Below are 21,059 nucleotides of genomic sequence, written 5' to 3'. Positions count from 1 at the left end.
TATTTCTAATTGCTTCCCCAGAATGAAAAATTCTGTTTAATTGCTTCATCATATTAAATTACATTACCACTGTATTATATTATAGATCAAAACCTTTAAAGAGCAACCAGACATTTGTAATAAAGTAAAACTAGTGGAATAATCTTCCCATTTCCAAAGACGACGGAGTTGGGAACAAACAAGTGTGTTTTTATTAAGGCTTCTGGTTGTATCCATTTTCCCTGCAAAGCAAACACATCCGTCGAGTAAGGCTGCCCATACCAAGCAGGTCTGTCTGTCCTTCTCCTGCGTCACAATCACTGAGCTGCTTCAGCCATAGTTTCCTCTCTCCCTGAAAACGCAAGAACGGGATGCCTGCAGCTGCTCAGTAAAATACCGTGCAGTGTGTTGCATCACCATGTGTACAGAGGGAGTACCAGAGAATCTCTTTTGGGAATAGCCTTCCCAGTGTGACCGTGCAGCACTGGGGATTACACTGCTGAGCCAGGGAGAAGCAAAACAGGGAGTGTGTCATACCTGAGCAAACTGAGTCACAGGACTTGCAGTTTTAAGCATCTAGCTTTTGAGTCCCATAAATGGCCAGCTCATATGGTATAAAATGGCATAAAAAACTCCAATTATTCATAATGTCTTGCCCTTATGAAGTGTACATGGTGTTCTGGGACACAGCAGAGCATACTGTAGCTTGTTTGCTGAGATTGTAATACCAGGTGCTACAAGATTTAAACAGCTTTACAATGTTTAGTACATTCCAGCAATACAGGAAAGATGATTTCTGGCAGGAAGAATACATTCTGCTGTGTTTTTTTTCCCCTTGCCTGCTACAAAGTAGGTCTTTTGTTTAGCTGGCTAGAAATTAGCGTTTCTAACAAAAAAAAATCTTTGCTAATACAGTCATCACTGCTACGTTACCAACTGGACTGGCATAAAGGATTTTTAATTTAAGAGAAAAATTAAGTGTCAAGGCAACGTAGTTTGTGTTAGCCTCAACTTTGGCAAACGTGCTAGTACTCTAGAATTGCAAGTAATTTAGAGCACAATGCAAATGTTTCATAGTACACTTGTTTTGTTCAAAATGGAAGTACAAAACTGAAAGAAGAACAGTACATGGTAAATTAAAATGCAGTCTGTAAACTGAAAAAGAATGAAAAATATCAAATATAATTTAAATGTCATTAAATTTGATTTGGTGGATTGTGGGTTTAGAAGTTGTTGGAGGCAGACATTTATCTTCCACACATCTTATAATGTTTCAAGGGAATTCCACAATTCTTGTCCACCACATATGATGATGACTTTTTTTTTTGCTGTAGAAAAGTAGCATACATGAACATGAATGTTTCAGAAAATGAACTTCAGTCCATAAATCCATTATCCTTTTGGCATCAGCCAAAAAATGTCATTTGAACATGAGCACACCAGCAATTCCATTCTTGTTCTTATGGGTGTGAGTTAAACAAGATTTCAATCAGATGTAAAGAGACTAATCCTATTAAAAGGAAAAGAAAGCAATAGTGGGATTCAGCTTTGGACATAAATCCTTCTGACAAGTAAATGGGAAAACCCACAGTGAGCACTGAGTGCACACAGCTTGCCACACTAACTGCTGTGTGCTGAATTTATGTGCTACTAATAAATCACACCGTAAGTCTATCTTACAGGGAAGAAAATCAGCTGTAGACCTATATTAATGTAACTAAATTGTCCCACCCTTTAATCTAAAATTCTAGGTCTGTTATAAGATGGTAGCTTTCCACTGGGTAGAAACCTAAAGCCTCTAGTTTACCCCAAGTTACCATTGGGATTCAGAATTGGCCAAGTATGGGGATTTGCAATGTAAAGACTTTGAACACAACTTTATTATAACTCCACCTGAGTGGACTGACTTGGAGACCAAGATATTCCAGACTTCATGGATTCAAGTATGAACTGTGCCATTAACATAGCAACTTTGTCATTATGATCAGTGAGTCTGCAGTGTGGCCAGTGAAAGCAAAGGCATTGAGGTACTCATAGCATGCCCTAGAGGTGGGTACAGCTGACCAGTAAAAAAGAGCTCAAATGCATTTCTACGAACAGCTTAGCAGGCAATAAGATTTATTCATCCATGTTTGGCGAGGTGAGATATCCATGATATTTCAGCCAAGTATTATCCATTCGTCTGCTCAAGATTTCAAACGCTTTAAAATTGTCACTTTCAAGGGTTGAGAAGATCTTGGAGAGGTGGGTTTGATTAAGTTGACTGGATGGTGATTAGCGAAGCTCTGACTGTGGTGGTCTCAACTCAATGAACAGAGATGAATGAACATTTAAACTATATGAATGGTATTTGCGAACAGCTTTGAACCTAAGCTTCCTGACAAGCATGCATTCAAAGGATGGTTTGCACTGTATACACATAGTATTTCCACCAGTGCTAGTGTGAGGATTATAACGACAAGCTAATTGAATTAATTGTAGCAGTTGCCAGTTCCACATTTTAGGGTATAACAAAATAAAAAAGAGCTAAGGATCTCATATTTTTAATGAAGAAAACTGGTCTTTGTGTTCCGAGTGGTCAATATTTTTTGAGAGCTCGTTTTCATTCTCCACGTAAAGGGAGATGACCAGTGTAGCGGCGAGGCTTAATAATAAGGCAGAATTAAGTGTTTCTGAGCTTCCCAAATGAGGCCCCATTTCTCTGTTCATCTCTGTGGTGCAGCCACAGAGAGACCATTAGTGCAGGGTGATTTAAGGTCCTAGGACAGCTCCCAAAGGGGGATGCACTTAGCTAAGTCTGGCTATCATGATCAATGGTCATCCATTGGCGCCTATCTGTCTAGGGAGTGCCAGTTGGACATCTGGACTGCATTCCTAAGTGTCAGGACTAAGTGACTCATATCTCACCGTGGTCAACCAATCAGGGACTGGTAGGGCCGAGTAACCCACGTGGGACTCTGATGCCCATGGAACTTTCAGCCAATGAATGAGCTGAAGTTCCTCCAGGTAAAAACAGGCAACACAGAGAGCCTGAGAGATTCAGATTCGGGAGATTCAGTAAGATTCTGGAGAGGATTCTGTGGACTGTTCTAAAGGGAATTCAAAGGAGAATTCCAGGGCAGGACGGCCCAGGAGCAGAAGGCTCCCAAGGGCAGGACATTCTCACAGCGCGCCTCCTGACCATCCTGAGACTCAGCCCGGACAACCACGGAACGGCCAGTGTGTCCGAGTGCCAGAACTTTCCTTTGTTCTAAGAGTCTAGAGTGGAGGTTGCCAGAGAGTAACCAGCAGCAGGCCTCGTGAACAGGTCAGAACTGTGGACAGCTGAATCACTATTCAGAACTAGCTCTTCATCAGGAACGAACCAGTCCTCTTCCTGACTTGCTGGGACCCACAGTCATCTTTTCTCCTGTGCACAAACTTTGCTAGTTAAAACCAACACTAACTAGCCGGTCAGTGAGCATCAGCAGCGCACCGTCGCAAGCCGCACAGCACAGCCTGGCACGGAGCCAGAGAGCGCGGATTGGACAGCAACAGCCTGCAACTGTTTCTTTGTGCCCACTGGAGATCTGAATCCCCAGAAATTGGATGAGTATTCAACTTCAATGCATTACAGCTCGAGAATTCAATTGTTATCCCAACCAGTTGATATCAATTTAATTCCTAAGAGTTATGTACTTGTTTTGAGTATCTAATGTAGAAGTTATAACCAAGTTCATTTACGAAACGGTCTAAATGAATGATATACTGAACGTATGTCCTCTTGATATGTGTAACACTTCGTAACTGATTGAATATATATCTTTTGTATTCTGATAACCTTCTCGATAAGATCTGTTAGGTTTACATGCATATTCTATGTATTAATAAATGTATCCTCGTGTATTAGTACCTGTGCGTGTGCGTTGTTTGAGTTATGTCGCATGGTTGGATTCTAAAGCCATCAAAAGAATCAACTTTGTGATTTACTGCTACAATTGATAATTGTCTCAGTAAATGCCCAAACCCTACAGAACTGGTGCCTTCAGAGAGCCACAACGTTACATATTTGGCGTCCCTGAACGGCTATGAAACACTACACCAGTTCCGTTTCAGTTTTGTCTCATATTTAGTATTTCAGTATATTTTGGTTTAATCCTCATTCCAGTTCATAAAGGAAGGCTGGATATGATTTCGAATATCTTCCATTTCTTTTACTGTTTGTCTTACAGCTGATATACGGAGACAGGGTTCAGCATGTCACTGGCCACAGACCAAAAAGTGTGATTTAGCCACACATCAAAGAAACAGATGTGATTTTTTCATTCATAACACCTCTTCCAGCCATGACATTTTACCATTTCCCACATGGTTCCAGAATGCGCATACATTTACCAGGTCCTGCTGCCCTAGAAAGTAAACATTGTTTCTGTGCTTTCAGTTCTGCTGGGGAAGGATGAAAACTGTTGTAATTATAGCCGCAATTAATAACACTTCTATGGATGGGGCCTACTTTGCTTGTGTAAACTTTACTCCTGGTTGGCCCACAGAAACAGCATATTTTTTCACAAAATGGAGGAGTGACGTAGAAAATGATTGAATGGGACTTGGCTATGCAGTGTTATTTTTAATCCTCCATATGTTAGACTTTCAAGTCAGTTGTGCGGGAACATGAGTACTGCACTGGTCAGCACTTTCTGATGAATGTACTGCAGCTTTCTGTGAGTGGCACAGACCCAGCCAGCCATCCTTTCTAACAGATCAGCATCTTTTTCTGATCCGAGGCATGGATGTCGTGCACGTTCACTTTTGCCGGGCATTTTGTACCGCTGGCTACAATAAAAACTGCAACTTAATTCTCGGCACTTAATCGTACTAAGAATGGATTCCTCAGATGCTGGCCAAATCTGTGACACCTGCATCCCGAATGCACATTTAATAATTTATCACATGGGAGCTAACCCCGCACTAGAAAACCTCAATCCAATTGGCTTTATCAGTTACCCTTAAACTGTGAATTCCTTAAGACTTTAAAGAAAGTCGTTTTGAACACAGACACAAGTGATTTGGCCAATTAAGTAGCAGAGGGTTAATTAAATAGTAGAGATGCCATTTGAAATGATCACTGTGAAGCTTTCAAGAACCGCTTTTGGCCAGTTGTGACTTAATTCAACCAATTCACTTACTGGATTTCTCAAACCTGGCCAACTGAGTAGCACACTGGGTACAGGTGGGGCCTGAGTCTGGGAGCATTTGAGCAGGTTTGCAGAACAGTTGACTGAATTTAATAGGCTAGGACTGGTCAGCCAGCTCCTTCTGTGGTCTCAGCAATACAAAAAAAGCGATACAGATTCAAAAATTTCTGAAAAGAAAATAATGATGTATTCTAAGTTTTGACAAACTGATAACTAAAGAGTGGGGTGGCATGGTGGTCAACATTGTTGCCTTGCAGTGCTGGGGCCCTGGGTTCAATTCCTGGAGTGCTATCTGTGTGGAGTTCATGTGTGAGTGTGTGTGTGTTGCCAAGAACTGGATTCCATCCAGAGTGTATCCTCCCTTGCACCTTTGTTTGCCAGGATAGACTCTGACTCCCTCTTGACCCCAAATTGGATAAAGCAGTTAGTAAGTGGATGATTTAAGAGTAGCCTATAAGCCATGCTGGACTGTGGCTCTGCAGGACCAAGGACAGCTACTGTATACCTCTTACAGCTCAATTCCAGTTCTTGAGAGCTGAGGTGCTCTTAGTGAAGTGCCGGTCTTGCAGGAGCATTTCAATTAATAGCTGCTAAAAACAGCTGACCTGGAAAAACGACTAATCTGACTGCCTGAATTGAGCAATTAACTTTACAATATAATCAAGGCATTCTGCCTTCTAATATTACAGCTACTGTACCACTGCATTTTATGGTTTTATGGTTCAGCCCAGTGTAATTTGTTCAAGTGATGGCCAGAGGGGAAGTGTTTAATCAGGAAATATTTGTTGGTTAGTGTATGAATGTTCAAGGTTGCAAATAATTAAAAAGACATAAGTTGTGTTTTTAAAAACAATTTGGTCTTTTGTGTCTTCTCATAAGATCCTCTTAGACTTGGGATTCAGTTCCCTTCATATTCACATTCAGGATAAAGTAGACTTATCTAGTGGTCCTCATACACGTCTTCCAAAGCAATTTACAATATAACAACGTCAAAAACATTCGCTCACCTACTGTATTAATCCAGCCTAAAACGTTCCCGGTTTTCTGGAGTGAAGTTCCAGAGACAAGGCCCATTGCGATTAAAAGCCCTCTTCTGCTCCTAATTTTAGTTCAGAAGAACAAAAGGAATTCAACACTCACTGATCTCAAGTATTGGGCAGGGTCATATAATAACAGATCCTGCAAGCATAAAGTCTGAAAGTATTAAGGGCTTTATGAAAAGCAAACATTTGAAATCTGTGCTGTCTGACTGGAAGTTAGCCCAGTCATCAAAGAGCAATAGAGGTGTGCTGTGGTCGTTTTGCTCTAGTGAGCGTTCTGACTGCTACGTCTTGGATCGTCAGTAGCTGGTCATGAAATATAGCACAGTGAAATATAGCATAGTGTTATGGGAAGTAAAATCATGAATACCCATCTCTTCCATACAGTATGTAATGGGTAATTTTCCTAGTTGGTGAAAGGAGGTCTGTATAGCTAAGCTATCTGTGGGTATCCTGGTCTTCTAAATGTTTCTACACAACTGCACAGCCCCTGTGAGTTCTGAATATAATTGATTCCTTTTCTGCTTTAGGCGTTGCATACAAACTGTATTCCCATTATGTTTTTTTTCTCATTCTTTGATTTAGTTTTCTGCTAGTGTTCTCCTGTCTAGTGCTGTCAGTCTTTTCCACTATCAAGGACTATGAAAAAAGTTCTGAAGATGCCCTGTACATACTGGTGAGTACTGTACCAGGAGTAAACTCGCAATAAATCAATAGATCAGTACAGACTTCTTTTAAGTGTGCATAACTTGTAACATAACAGTATTTAAAAATATAGCAGAAAGTCTAGGGAATGTTGTTGTTTAAATTAACTTTAAGTTTAAATATGAGGCTACTCATACTGTACCTAAAAGTGTTCTTTACCATGTGCCTTTACAGTCATTCAAAGAACCTTCTTATCTACTACTAATCAAAGGCATAAAAGTTATCAAATTCAAACAGAAATACTTTCTCAGTATGTGGTACTGTATTTACAGTAAGTAATGCATCTCTCCACTAAATCTATCCTTCAAACCAGTTATTTAGAAGTTTTTTTACAAAACGAGTCTCTGTTGTCTTTGCCCTATTTATTAACGAAGCAGGCAAAAATCCTCTCTCTCTGCAGGAAATCGTGACAATAGTGGTGTTCGGTGTGGAGTACTTTGTGAGAATCTGGGCGGCTGGCTGCTGCTGTCGTTACAGAGGATGGAGGGGGAGGCTGAAATTTGCCCGCAAACCTTTCTGTGTGATCGGTAAGGAAGAAACGTCAGCCATCTTGGGCACTGATGTCTCTCTCTTACCTTATCTTTCTCTAACCTTCACCTGCCTGAGGACAAGCCCACAGCATACTAAAGTGATTTTTCTGTCACAATGCACCGTGCAGTAACACATTCTGCCTGTAATGCATTTAAGGCAAACGGCGCCAGTCCCTGACCCCTGTAGAAACACTGAAGTATTCATATTCATGATAATATAACTAGCTCAATCATAGTTTGTAATGGTCCATCCTTAAGATAATTCCTCATGGGCTAATCTATAAATTAATGTAGTATTTACAATTTAGGAAATAAGAATGGCAAACAATATAACAGTGAAGGGAAGATTTTATCCCTGAATTTATTTTCCCATCTTACTAATAAGTGAGCAAAAGACGTTTTTCCCCAAAGATTCCCTGGATCTGAGCTCAATTCAGTGTTAAAATCCTTCTATCCTGCAACTGCTGTGTCAATCTAACAATCGCTTCTTGTTTCACCAGACATCATGGTGCTGATCGCGTCCATCTCCGTGCTGGCCGCTGGCACCCAGGGAAATGTGTTCGCCACCTCTGCCATCCGGAGCTTGAGGTTCCTGCAGATCCTGCGGATGATCCGAATGGACCGTCGAGGCGGCACCTGGAAGCTCCTGGGATCGGTTGTCTATGCTCACAGCAAGGTATGTGGTTAGAATCCTGGGAGCAGAGAGGGTGAGATAGAGCTAAATGGAAATAACCAGGGTGACCGAGAGCAAGAATATTAAAAATGAGGGCATCCACCCAGGTAAGGCTTACATGTTCATTAAGCAAGAAGCATGCCAGCCAGCTTTGGGCCATGTATAAAAATCCCAGACAAGCCTGGCTGGTGTGTCTGCAGTGGGGGAGACTCCTTGGCGCGCAACGGTAAATAGTCAACGCCCCGGGCGAGGGGACAGAAGCACCGGTGTGAGGTTAGCAGGGATGAAAAACAATACAAAACCAAAAGACACAAAAAGGCAAAAAGAAATTCTACTGCTGTGCCGTGTGACCTCCAGGCTGGGCTTACCCTATGAACAGGGTCCAGTCTGGTGAGCAGGGCGTGTGAGGTAAAAACAAAACAAGAACTTAGTGCGTAACAAAACGTGTGTATGCCTACCCTGGTGAAAGCGTGTGATGGGACAGGCAAAAAGAAAAATGAACAGAAAAAGACTGTCCGGGACTCCGGGACTGTCGGTGTAAAACTCCCCCTTCCAGGAGGGGTCCCTGCTCGTCCCGTTGCGGGGTGTCCAGTGTGCCCTTAAGGACCCGCCCAGCTGGAGCTCGTCATCTAGAAGCCAGGGCAGCTGGGACTACAAAGGCGAGGCTCCGCCCTTCTACCAGGGCTCCGCCTCCACACTGGACACGCCCCAGCATCACGGCACACTGCCTATACTGTAATTATGACACAACTGCTGGAGAAGACCTCAGTGAGTGATTGTTGGGGTGCATCCGCCAGACACTACAGTGAACAAGACTAATGGCTGATATTTTATGAGCAATGGTGCCTAAGGTGGAAAGACATCACCAGCACAGGGCCTTTCTTGACAGCATAAAACTTGGACTGGAGGAACCGGGATGAAGAAGTTTGCTTGAAGTTACAACTGTAGTGTCCATTCTAAATAAGTCCAGAGCCTTGACTGCTACTTTATCATGCCCACTCCCTGAAATATATCATGAAAAATTATTTAAAAAATGAATGCTAATGGTAGAGATTATGTGCACTGGTGACTTACTTTGGCAGACAACTATTAATGAGTATCAGTAAGTAAATGGTAAACTTAAGTTCCTTTGCATTTGGAGTTTCCTTGGGATCACAGAACATATATTTTTTAGTTCTTTTTCCTGCTATTCTGTTAGATTGTTCTCAGTTCTGCAGAAGTGAAACCACACTATCATCCACAGCTGGGTTTCGGAAACCACTTCACCACCTCCCAGCTTCAACACTTTCCCAGAGTCCTGTGAATCTCCATGGAGGATCATTTTCCTGTCCCATTGCTTTGTGTGTGAGCTGTAATTCAGCAGGCCACTAATTGTATTTCAGTGCCAAGTGTGGCCCCCTGTCAGAAACCACCGTCCGCAGTGTCATGCTATATTCTCTTTGCTCTGTGTGCAGCGCCCACATTATGGAAGACTATAATTTTTCACGGAATGACGTGACTCCTTCCTTCTTATGCCAGCATAAGAAGGTAGGTGTACCATATCAGGCTGTGATTGAAATAGAAGAGCGATTAGTGTTGTCATTATAATGACGCATTCCAGGAAACTGTCATGCGACAATGAATTGGACCAGCGCAGGAAGACACTGATGGAGCCTCTGTGCCTTTCCATTTATTGGATCTCCCTGGGAATGTCTTTTTTTATTGCAATTTCTGCAGCAATATTTATTACACGGAGCCTCTGTCCCTCCAGTTACAGTACCAGGGCGGCTCTGGCTGGTAATGTGAAAGAATAAAAGGGACATAAAGGGAGAAACAAATTGTGTGTTTTGCACGACAAAAAATCACTCATATCAATGATATTTTATGGTAGTGCTGTTAAAGGTTTTCCTGTGAGAACTCCCTATTAAAAATGCAGGAGCACTGACAAACACGGGCATCTTTCATGTGGAATAATGCAGCCACTTGGACTGTTACATGTGAGTCTTCGAGGGCCACGGTTGCTGTCACATGACCAGCAGTAGCCAGTTCAGCTCTGCCTGTTGAATCTCAGACCCGTTTAAAGGGAAACTGCGGGGCTGTTGGTAGGTTTCAGGGTTAGAAAGAATCAACATTGGTGAGAGCATGTCCAGACCGCAATAAAAGTAAAACGGGCAAAGTAACTTGTAAAAGTTACATCATAAAATGGATGAAATTCCTAGGTATATACGGCGCCATATTCTGCAATACAGAGCGAGGCAACAAAACGTCCAGTGAAGTGATGCAGCCCTATTACCCCATGCCAGCCTGCAACTCACAACTGGCAACCCACTGAAGCTCCGCAGGTGTGAGCCTGGTCAGTACCTGGATGGGAGACTTCCCTTTTATCATTATACTATTCCTATAACATGTCCCAACAAGTCACAATCCCCCCCGAAATTACAGGATGCTTGCAAGGGTACCAATGAGCCTGTCTGCTACTAGTTTCCCTGAGATGTCAGTCAAACCCCTGTGGCTGAAGTGCTGGATAGGTTGATGAGGTAATGGACCAGGTGACCCATGAGAAAACGTCAGATCACATCATGGATTCCGTTTGCTTTCATCAAAAAGTTTAATTCAAAAGAAATCTCAAATATGGACAATGTAGAGCTTAAAGTTGAAGTGGAGAAGTACAAAGCTCTGTACAACAAGTATCTGTTGTTCCTAAGCAGTCAATAAACATCCTTAAACATATCTAATTCTTGGGTGATGTTCACAAGGAATAACATTTTTTATCCACACATTCATCCATCCATAATACAGGTTGTGGGGAAGTCAGAGCTTCACCCAGCAAGCAACAGATGGGTGGGATACACCAATGATGGAATTCCAGTCCATACTTTTTGTATATATTTTTATCAGCAATTGAAAATTGTAATCTGAAATGAAAACAAAACCAAATATCCCAACCCCACCCTTACCCATCCCTCCCTGCAACAGTGACCCCCCCCCCAGAAAAGAGAAAATAAACACCATCAAAATCTCCATGACTACAATAATGATATTTATTCCTTGTGAACTTTGTGGTGATCAGGTCCAGCTCCATGTCAGGTGTCTGGGAAGGATTTTTTGGGAGGGGAGTGGAGTCTTGTGACTGTGATGGTAACGTGTCTTTCCTCTCTCCAGGAACTCATCACTGCTTGGTACATCGGTTTCCTCTGTCTCATTCTGGCTTCTTTCCTGGTGTATCTGGCAGAGAAGGAAGACAACAAGGAGTTTGAAACCTACGCTGACGCACTGTGGTGGGGACTTGTACGTGCCTCTTTCTCTAAAGCCTTTCAGTGGATAGATTTTGGGAGTCAGTGCAGTTGTTGATCAGCCTAAAGATGAGAGCTACAGTGATGATGCGTCTTAAACTCCATTTTACAGTTTGCCTTAACATAAAAAGCATCCTGAAAACATTTCAGTAGGTTTGTGGATAGGAAATTTAAACCCACGTTCTGACATGTTTGCTAGGCTTAAATATTGATGCTTTTTAAGTATTATTCCAAGTGTTTTATGTTTTCTCTCTCAGATCACTCTGACTACCATAGGTTATGGTGACAAATATCCAGTAACATGGAACGGCCGTCTTCTTGCTGCTACGTTCACCCTGATAGGAGTGTCATTCTTTGCACTTCCAGCTGTAAGTGAGGAGTGATTTCTTAAGAAGTATGTCTGGTCTCCCTGTGAAACTGCCCAACCTCTATGCTCAACCAAAGACAGTAACAGCCCCAAGGCACTGTGTTTTAACTCAAAACATTGCAAAACATTTTTTAATGCATGTGTTTCTTCAGTAAATTGAGATGCTCTGAAAGAATGCATCTTACAAATCTTCCCATCCAAAACTTTTTGTGCATAAACAGGTACTGTTTACGTGGCACGCTGTTCACTGGCAGTTTGTGCAATATTTGTCGATTTGCTTTTTCTCTTGCAGGGTATCCTGGGCTCTGGGTTTGCCCTGAAGGTCCAGGAGCAACATCGACAAAAACATTTTGAAAAACGCCGAAATCCTGCAGCAGGCCTTATCCAGGTAACCTCAGGAAAACACCAGACCAAAGACTTCAGATCATCTGCAGCTTTGAAATACCTCTTCATTACATGGTGTAGAGTTCTGTGACAACACAGAACACTGGCTTCAGCACACGGAAAGCTAAACAGTCTTTATCTAGTAAATTTATCTAGGAAATAGGAAATGTATTATTAATTTATGATGACGAGACACAGGTGACACTGTATAACATACATTTTTACAGTAAGTGTGTTCTTCTTTCTCCAGAGCTCCAATAGGTAACATATCCTGAACTGAGGGATATGAATCTAAGAAATTTTTTAATCTGAATCTCAGAAATTGGTACTTGTTGATATCCCTTTCAATTCCCCCTAAACATTTTAGGAGCTGACAGCATCTTAAAAAATATGCATCAAAATGACAACCAGTCGCCAATTACCTTGTGATTAATTTCTTGGTCAAAAGAGACAGCAGTCTCCAAGGACCATAGATTGGAAGAACTGAACTATGGGGCCCGTTAATATGTAGAACTGACGTATTGAGATATTCCAAAGCTATAAATCTTTTTTTATACAAATTGCAAGTCAAGTCACAAACTAATGGGATGTGCAGCAGTTCAGGTTATCCTGGGTCTGCTCTGTTATTAAAGCCCTTGGTTTACATTGCCTTGTTTATGCATCTTTGCTGCCTCTTGACAATGATAACCATGGAATGCAACCTTGTCCTACAGGACAGACTGGCTTTGAATCTCAGAAGCACTTTGCGGTTTGAGTACGCAAGGTGTTAGGGGGGTCAGGGGTGCTGTTGGAGGTTTAGCTCAGCTCATACATATAATCATCCAATAAATACAGAGCAATCAGCTCCCCTTAGTACCATCCATCTGTTTTATAACTTTTTCCAATTCAGGTTTGTGGGGAGTCAGAGCCAATCACAGCAAGCCATGGTCACAAGGTGGGGTACACCCTAGATAGGGCACCAGTCCATCACAGGGCACACACAGACACAAACTCAGATACACATTAAAAGCCAGGGACATTTTTCCCAGAGCCCAATTCACCAGTATGTCAATACCATTATGTCTTTGGACTGTGGGAGGAAACCAGAGCACCCAGAGGAAACCTTTTTAAACACGCAAACTCCACACAGACAGCACCTCGGGTCTGGAATGGAACCCAGGGCCCCAGCAATGTGAGGCAGCAATGCTAGCTACTGAGCCACCCCTCAGAAAATGCACAGAACTGTTTTTGTGAACAATTTTGTGTTTCTCTTTCCACAGTATAGAATATACAGTAGTCTAGCTCTTTTCTTGCTTGACCTTTTAGATGGACTGATTTAAGGTAATGAAGTAATGGGGTCATTTTCGAGGTGAAACCTAAGCTGTGAAGACTTGCATTATGAAAAGACACTTGTGTGACATGAGCCCCCTTTTTGGATTTGACCATGGCAGACTGACCAGCAGCCATATGGGAGACCTCCTGAGAAAAACTAAGGCTGCTGCTGGAAGAGGTGTTAGTGGGGCCAGCAGGGTGCGCTCCATCTGTGGACTATGTGGGTCCTAATGCCCCAGTATAGTGACTGGGACACTATACTGTAAAAAGGCACTCTCCTTTGGATGAGACGTAAAACCGAGGTCCTGACTCTCTGTGGTCATTAAAAATCCCAGGGCGTCTCTCGAAAAGAGTAGGGGTGTAACCCCGGCGTCCTGGCCAAATTCCCATTGGCCCTTACCAATCATGGCCTCCTAATAATCCCCATCTTGACTTGGCTTCATTACTCTGCTCTCCTCCCCACTAATAGCTGATGGGTGGTGAGCGTTCTGGCGCACTATGACTGCCGTCACATCATCCAGGTGGATGCTGCACAGTGCTGGTGGTGGAGGAGAGTCCCCATTACCTGTAAAGCGCTTTGAGTGGAGTGTCCAGAAAAGTGCTATATAAGTGTAACCAATTATTATTATTATTATTAATTATTAGTACCAGGGGGTGGCATTACCTACTATAACCTGTAAGGATGTTTCCCCATAAAGCTTCAAGTGAAGGTAAATTCAAGAGCTCCCAGCCTCCAATGCAGTTTACATAATTATATTCTGGAGAACCACTTATGATATTTGAAAACTTTCACTGCACTTAAGTACTGCATATGTGCTTCTGTTAATCCCTGTGTTTGTGATGTAAAATCTGCTATATTTAAATGCTGAACAGAACTGTCTTTTTCCAGGCTGCATGGAGATTCTATGCTACCAACCTCAGTCGTACAGATCTGCAGTCGACATGGAATTACTATGAGCGGACGGTGTCTGTACCGATGTACAGGTATAAAATAAATTGTTTCTAGTTCTCCTTGATATTTGTGGCATTCCGAAATTTATTCTCCTTTGCTCTCTGCCTCAGACCATCTCTCCGATTTCAGCTTTGCAAATATGAAATCAAACAGATTGCTGTGTTCTGTTTAAATTTCTGTGGCAGAGCTGCAGTCTTGTTTGCAGAGGTCGAATAGGGAATTGTTGTACATTTCCATAAACCCATCTAAATGGGAAATCCAGGCAGCTTTAGGGCTTGAGTTTTTTTCCAAGGAAAAGGGTGACCACATACTTGTAGGGATCTAAAGATTAATGTTTTTTTTCCCCGATTTCACCAGGTGAAAACAATGATAAGTAGGGGAAGCAACTTTGGGTACAACAATTTACATTTCATTGCCCAAGAGTAATTATTCTGCAGAAGGAATGGGGGTGGAATAGTCTATAGTGTCCTATAGAAAAAGCCTCCTTTCATTTACTGAATTCTTTCTGTGAAAGGCTATACAATATAACTGTGCACCATTGACATGACTTCTATGTTAATCTCAAAAACAGATGTGGAACAATACATGATTGTGTTTATGAGGATGTGTGCATGCATTGATAATGTTGGAGAGATTGTTTAAGATAACTCTATTCTTATTATGGATAAATGTCCATCTTTGTGGTGTAACAGAAGAACGCTAATGTAGACCATCACCTCGCAGAAGAACAGAGACGCAAAGAAGCTATAAATTGCATCATTGGGATATCATGTTATGATGCACTGTACTTCACACTGTTACATCAAAGAGTTTACATGGCATCTGTCTAAGAACAGCTGGTTATTAACAAAACATAATATGAATGAGAGTGTCATGAACAGTTCTTTCCGGGCCCTATGCGGACGACACGATCCAGAATAGTGAAGACACAAGGGGAAAAATGCAGGAAAAGGGTCTGGAGACGGGGGGCGTGTCCATGCAGTGCAGGTGTCCAGGGGAAGTGAATCCAGGCGAACAATCCATGTAGGAAATCCAAACGGGAAATCAGAAACAAGGGCTGAAGTCCATAGCCAGGCGATCCATCCGGAGGGGGGGGAACAGGAACCGGGTCGGAACCGGCGAGGGGAACCAGGAACTAGGAACAGAAAGTTAAAAGCATAACGGAGCCAGACGCAGCAGGACCCCGGGCTCTCCTGATGTGGAAATCAATGAGGAACCAGGAGTGAGGTCCGTGTCTGGCTTTTAAGGGGGAACAGGTGCAGACAATGGGAGGGAACGAGGAAGGGCTGGAGCTCCCTTAAGGGGAGGGGTTAGCGATCGTGACAGAGAGCTTTTCCTCAGGTATTTATCATTTCTCACATCCCATGCCAGTCAAATTACATTTTATCATCTGAATTGAAAATAAAAAGAAGAAGAAAAAATCTTCATTTAACCAGATAAATAAGTTGCGAACAAATTCTTATTTACAATGACTGCCTGCCCACGGGGAATTCGACATTGTAGCACAGAAGACAATGTAGCACGACAAAGGAAAGCATTCAGGACAGCAAAGAGAAATATTCAGAGCAGGGCACCCTTGACAAGTGCATTTGAGTGTCCGGCAGAAAGGATTTAACCAGCTGGATAAAACTGCCCTCTGACACGACTGTGGACACAGCTCTCTCTCCAGATTGGTCCAGTGATTGGTAGTGACCGGGTGACATGACTTGCACCCACAGTTCTTCATTGTTCAGGAGGTTCAGTTTGATAAAAGTATTGCATCTTAGGGATGGTACATAGAGCCGTAATGAATTGGCAATATATGATTTTTTAAATTAAAGATTCATTTAAACCAGTAAATCATTAATCTAATATGCAAATATAGTCTTATATATACACAGTATAACCCTCTCCCCCATGTATGGTACAGCACCTTCATTCAATATAACAGATTTCAGTTTTATAGTGCAGACATCCAAGACTCCTTTAAGTTCTCTATACAGTATTTCATGTTCTATATTTTCACTGTTCTATTAACTTCCTGTCTGTGCAATGTCAGTTTTCATCCATCAGGAGGCTGTGCTGTATTTTCTACTGACTGACATCACTGGATTATTTTAATTTACTTATCATTCTGGTAGCAGTGTGGGGTGTGTAGTTGGGGCTCTGGACCCTAGACTGGACACTCACAGCTTCAAGTCCACATGTTGGACATTGTGGTCGTTACCTTGTGCAGAATATGTCTCTGAAACTGCCCCAGTTAAAATCCTTCTGTGCGAGTGGGCCTCCAGGTCAAGTGGGAATTTGTTCTCAATTGGATTAGCTTGTTTAATAAAGGAATTTAAAAAAAAAATCCCCAAAGCTAAAAAAAGGTTTCTTAAACTTCATTTATCAGGCCTGTCAAAACAGAAATCTAAGCATCAAATTGTCAGTGTTCAATTTGTTTGGCTTCCTTTTTGCTCATAGTTAAAATCAATATGAAATGATGATTTAAAAGTGGCTTCCTTTTAATTTAGTTGTTTGAGGTTTTCTGTTACAATCCGGAAGAAGGACCCTGACCAGAATCCTCGGCGCTCTAAAGTACCAGAAGGAAGTTTATCCAAAAACGTGGGTCAGGAGGTCAGGCCAGGGTCAAACACCAGTAGATCCACAATAACCAAGTCAAGATTCAGAAGTCGGAGCCAACAACCTAGAAATCTTGCAAAAGAGGAAAAGGAAACAATGCAACTCTAGCTAAGTAAAACCCAGTACTGAGCAAGGAGTGGTGTGTCAGGCTGGTTTAAGTAGGCAGGTGGAAGAAGGTGGGTCTGGTTAGTTAATTGGAAACTGCACTGGAATGTGAAGGAGTTGATTCAGAGCAGTGAGTTCACCGGGGGAGGGGCGTGACGTACTGTAACAGTTTTCCTTTTGCTTTTCAGGGATTTTTTCTTTGTCAACACAAAGGGGAGGGGATGAGGGGCATACAGAGGTGTTAGGAAATGATTCCTCTCTGAAGCTATTTATCCTGGGAACTGTTACTGTACCATTTAATAGGCCTTAGTAACGTTGATCTACTGTAACCTGACTGTAAGAAAGGTTTTCCAAAATTTGAGATGGAGAAATCCCAGTTCATGCAATATCAATCACATATACTGTATACAGTATATGTCAGTATATCCAAACTGATATTCTGAGCACAACTGCTTTTAAATAGTGCTGAAAAAATAAAAACAAGGGAAATGATAGAGGCAACGGAACATGCAACCAAGTGAACTGTTTCAAGAGTGAGTCTCTTCCCGTAGTTTCTGGAGCTGCAATCATGTTGGCTAAAGATGGAAATTGGGCAGTACTACTCCCTCACTGCAAAGTGAGGTTTTGTGCTTGTGCAGCGTGGATGGATATGCTATGGCATTTCACAACTCTGCTCACATGCCGCACATGCAAACATTTTATTGAGCAAAAATAAAATGAGTTCCCAGGTATAAAGCCATTACTATTGGAGAGCTTTGAAATACTGCAGGCATGGACATTTTTACTTCTGAGTCTAAAGGCTGGCTTTGTTATTCGATGCATATATCATTACTGAGTGCTGGGGTGATGAAGTAATGAGATTTTGGATTACAATGCGAGTTCATAGCTATGTTCGTCACAATCTATAACAACCAAGGGTTAAATGCTGTGCCAATGGCCTGGTCTTAAAACTACTGTATGCATTTCCCCTCTTTTTGTTGTGCTTTGTTTTCTTTTCAATTGCCTATCTATTAACATGTTGGTGTACCCGTCAGCATGCATATGGCCCTTACAGGTACTGTACAAGGTGCGTGTGAAATAAAAGCTGCCTGTGTCACTCTGTTTGCACTATCCAAATGTCAGCACAGGCTCTGATCTCGGCATCACTTAGCCCTAAATGTCATGTGCAGTACGCTATAAATCTAATTTGTGGTCTCTTGCAATGTAGTTGTCTCATCTCCTTTTAATGAATTACAATCAGTATCTTTTAATTAATCAAATACGATAGTAGATAAATGAAGACTGTAACAGATCCAGCTTTTCAGGTTCTTGCCTTCAGAGCTGGAGGTCATTCTAATCACTGAGCATTCAGCAAGCACTGGATTTTAATGACGATGCAATTTCAAGGGCTGAGGCGGAGGATGATTTTTCAAGTGCAGCAGAAAGTTATAGGAGTCTGTTCTTGGTTTTCTGACTACCTGAAGTACGGGTGTGCTGAAATTGCAAAATGAAGCAATTTTTGGAGCAGAAAGAAAAACATGATTATTCTTATCTTAATTCAGGATGACATATTCTTCATAATTACTTTTTATAGGTGACTGTAGCAGTATCGCAATGTTCAATAAGTACCGTGATATGATCTGCTAGCTTTACATCTTAATGCATTGAAACATGAGATCAAGTACACGTTATGGACTGAGTAATACAATAGATAAGTGAGATCTTAAACTTTAATTCTATGAAATAGAAAATGATTGTCATAATTATGGCTTAAGAATTCATGATAAAAACAAAGAACCCAGCAGCACAGTGATAATAGCAGATTATACACTCTGAGGCTGACAGGGCTCAGGAATCAGATGTTCTCTGAAGGAATGAGGAGGTGGGGCAAGGTGAACAGTTATAATACAGCTCTGATGTCCTCAGCATAGGAGAAGCCAAAAATGCTGATTCTTTTACATGGATTATTCCTGCTCTGACACTTTTATTCCTGGTTGTACTTAAACACTCCTCTGCCCTCTATTTTTTCTTTTGTGGATACTGCATTTACAGGAGAAATGGCAAAGGTGAATTTTAACAACAAATGTAATCTTCTTGCACACAGTTAAAAACAACTAATTTCTGGGCTTGGAACACTTGTCTGACTGCACTAAAGTTAATTTCAGTTGTCACTGAAAACCTCTTACTGATATAGTACACGATTTTCATAATAACCTGTTTTTACATATACATGCACAGTATATAAGTATTTTAACATTTCAGAATCGAAAACCAAGAGAGGCGATCATCCCTTAAAACTTTTACAAGGTTGCTAAGCTGAAATAAACATGTTTTTCGTTTTAATTAAGTGTAGAGTGATACATTGACTGACCCTTCTGGGGAACAATAAAGGAAGTGGTGTGTGTTAAAAAAATATTATCCGCCAGTTTTTCCCATTTCCAATGCTGACACATTTTCAAATAAATGTGCTCAGTGTAACAAGATTGAATGAAGCCGTTTCAGCCCAGTTCATTCTTAATTTTGATCATTTCAGAAATAAATCCTAGTGGTGAAAACGTTGTGCAGTGATTCAAAAGATGCATAGTGAACCAATTGTCATTCTTCAAAGTGTGCAATATGGAATACTGCATGATGTGCATTTCTCTTCTGTTTCTTTCCCTGTGCAAGCACTAACCAGCAAAGTAGACATGGCCTGCACTAAACTGCATTAACAAGCACTTGAAGTCCATCACAAGCTTTATCCCTCATCCCACAAACTCTAAGCTGGTTGTTAGCATTAATTATAACTGAAGTAGTCCACTGCACTTCAAGCCGAGTTCCAGTCTCTATTCAAATAATTATAATTATTTGTTATAATTGTTATAATTCCTTTGTCCCTTAATAGCAGACATATTCAAAAGGACCACTTGTAAGATGTTAGCATGTGTTGCATCGTGAGCTTCTACAGATCCCTGCCATGTTAAAAACAAGCCAGATGTACAGAGGTGCTCATAGTGCAGTACCTGTTCACAGCGAATGTAGCAGATACACACGTAGCAGTGGGATATTTTGAGCAAACAGGTCCACTCCTCTGTGACTGGACGGGATGCTGATTTTAAAATGGCAAGGCGCTGTCATTACTAAAGTGGAGACGCCGATCACTCGATGCTTACGTAGTAAAACACTGCCACCTGCTGCTTGGACTGCAACACTACACTTCTGGGTGGAGCCAGACTTCCAGGGTATGCAGGAAAAGAAGGATGGACTAATCGTGTGAACACCTGGAAAGGGCTGTTGTCATGTGCTTTTGTCTGTTAAGCTTTCGTTTAAGGTTAGTGTTTTCCTTGAAGAGGTAGGAGAGCATGGTGGTTGTGTTTAAAGGGCTGTTTAGACAAGGGAATTATGAAATCCAATTTCATATTACAGAAATTATGGCATACTCTGTATTCTGTCAAAGACTTAGGTGTTAAGCCCAGTTTCCTACATCTTTTGCATTTTGTGATTCCTTTCTTGTTCTTTCGACTTGTGTAAGCAATTTTTTATTCATCACACTTTGCAGAGTTGGCACCTTACGGTGGCATGGCCATTCGTGCCACTGCACCCGAGTGAGACTCTGGTATTGAATTCCCATCTGTGTGGAGTTTGCATGTTCTCCCCCATGCCCATGTGTGATTTTGCCAGTTGTTTCATTTCTCTCTCACCTCCCAGAGACTTGTGGCTAAGATTTGACTGGCTAGACTGGCTATTCTCTGTTGTCTCCTCTATGTTCTTGCAATGGACTGGTGTCTGGGGTGAGAGCTGTTGTCTGCTCTCAGTCCCTACTCTGGGCACATTGATTCTGAGCAGGGCTTTGACCTTGCCATAACCCTCATTAGAATAAGCTGCTTAGATGGCCGGATATTCTTTATTATTCATTGTGTAATTTGTTTCTGGTTAAATAGCCAATATAACCACTAAAGTGCACAGTAGCTCCTTTTCTGACCTCCTCAACCCAAACATGTCTGA

The 21,059-nt window shown here is 41.7% G+C and overlaps 1 protein-coding gene across 1 annotated transcript in view; it reads left to right on the top strand.

Annotated features, from left to right (window-relative positions):
- kcnq2b (potassium voltage-gated channel, KQT-like subfamily, member 2b) overlaps positions 1 to 21,059 on the top strand; it is an 87,033-nt gene that overhangs the window by 29,793 nt on the left and 36,181 nt on the right. The window contains exons 2-8 of the mRNA XM_088937577.1: positions 6,779 to 6,869; positions 7,299 to 7,425; positions 7,929 to 8,104; positions 11,243 to 11,368; positions 11,631 to 11,741; positions 12,033 to 12,128; positions 14,325 to 14,419. Of these exons, the coding sequence (XP_088793703.1) occupies positions 6,779 to 6,869; positions 7,299 to 7,425; positions 7,929 to 8,104; positions 11,243 to 11,368; positions 11,631 to 11,741; positions 12,033 to 12,128; positions 14,325 to 14,419 (822 nt within the window). The remainder of the gene's footprint in view (positions 1 to 6,778; positions 6,870 to 7,298; positions 7,426 to 7,928; positions 8,105 to 11,242; positions 11,369 to 11,630; positions 11,742 to 12,032; positions 12,129 to 14,324; positions 14,420 to 21,059) is intronic.

Source organism: Atractosteus spatula, chromosome 19 (assembly GCF_055471065.1).
Source record: "Atractosteus spatula isolate fAtrSpa1 chromosome 19, fAtrSpa1.hap1, whole genome shotgun sequence".
Classification (NCBI taxonomy): Eukaryota; Metazoa; Chordata; class Actinopteri; order Semionotiformes; family Lepisosteidae; genus Atractosteus; species Atractosteus spatula.
The sequence above is the reverse complement of the archived record's forward strand: the minus strand, read 5'-3'. Positions and strand labels throughout refer to the sequence as shown.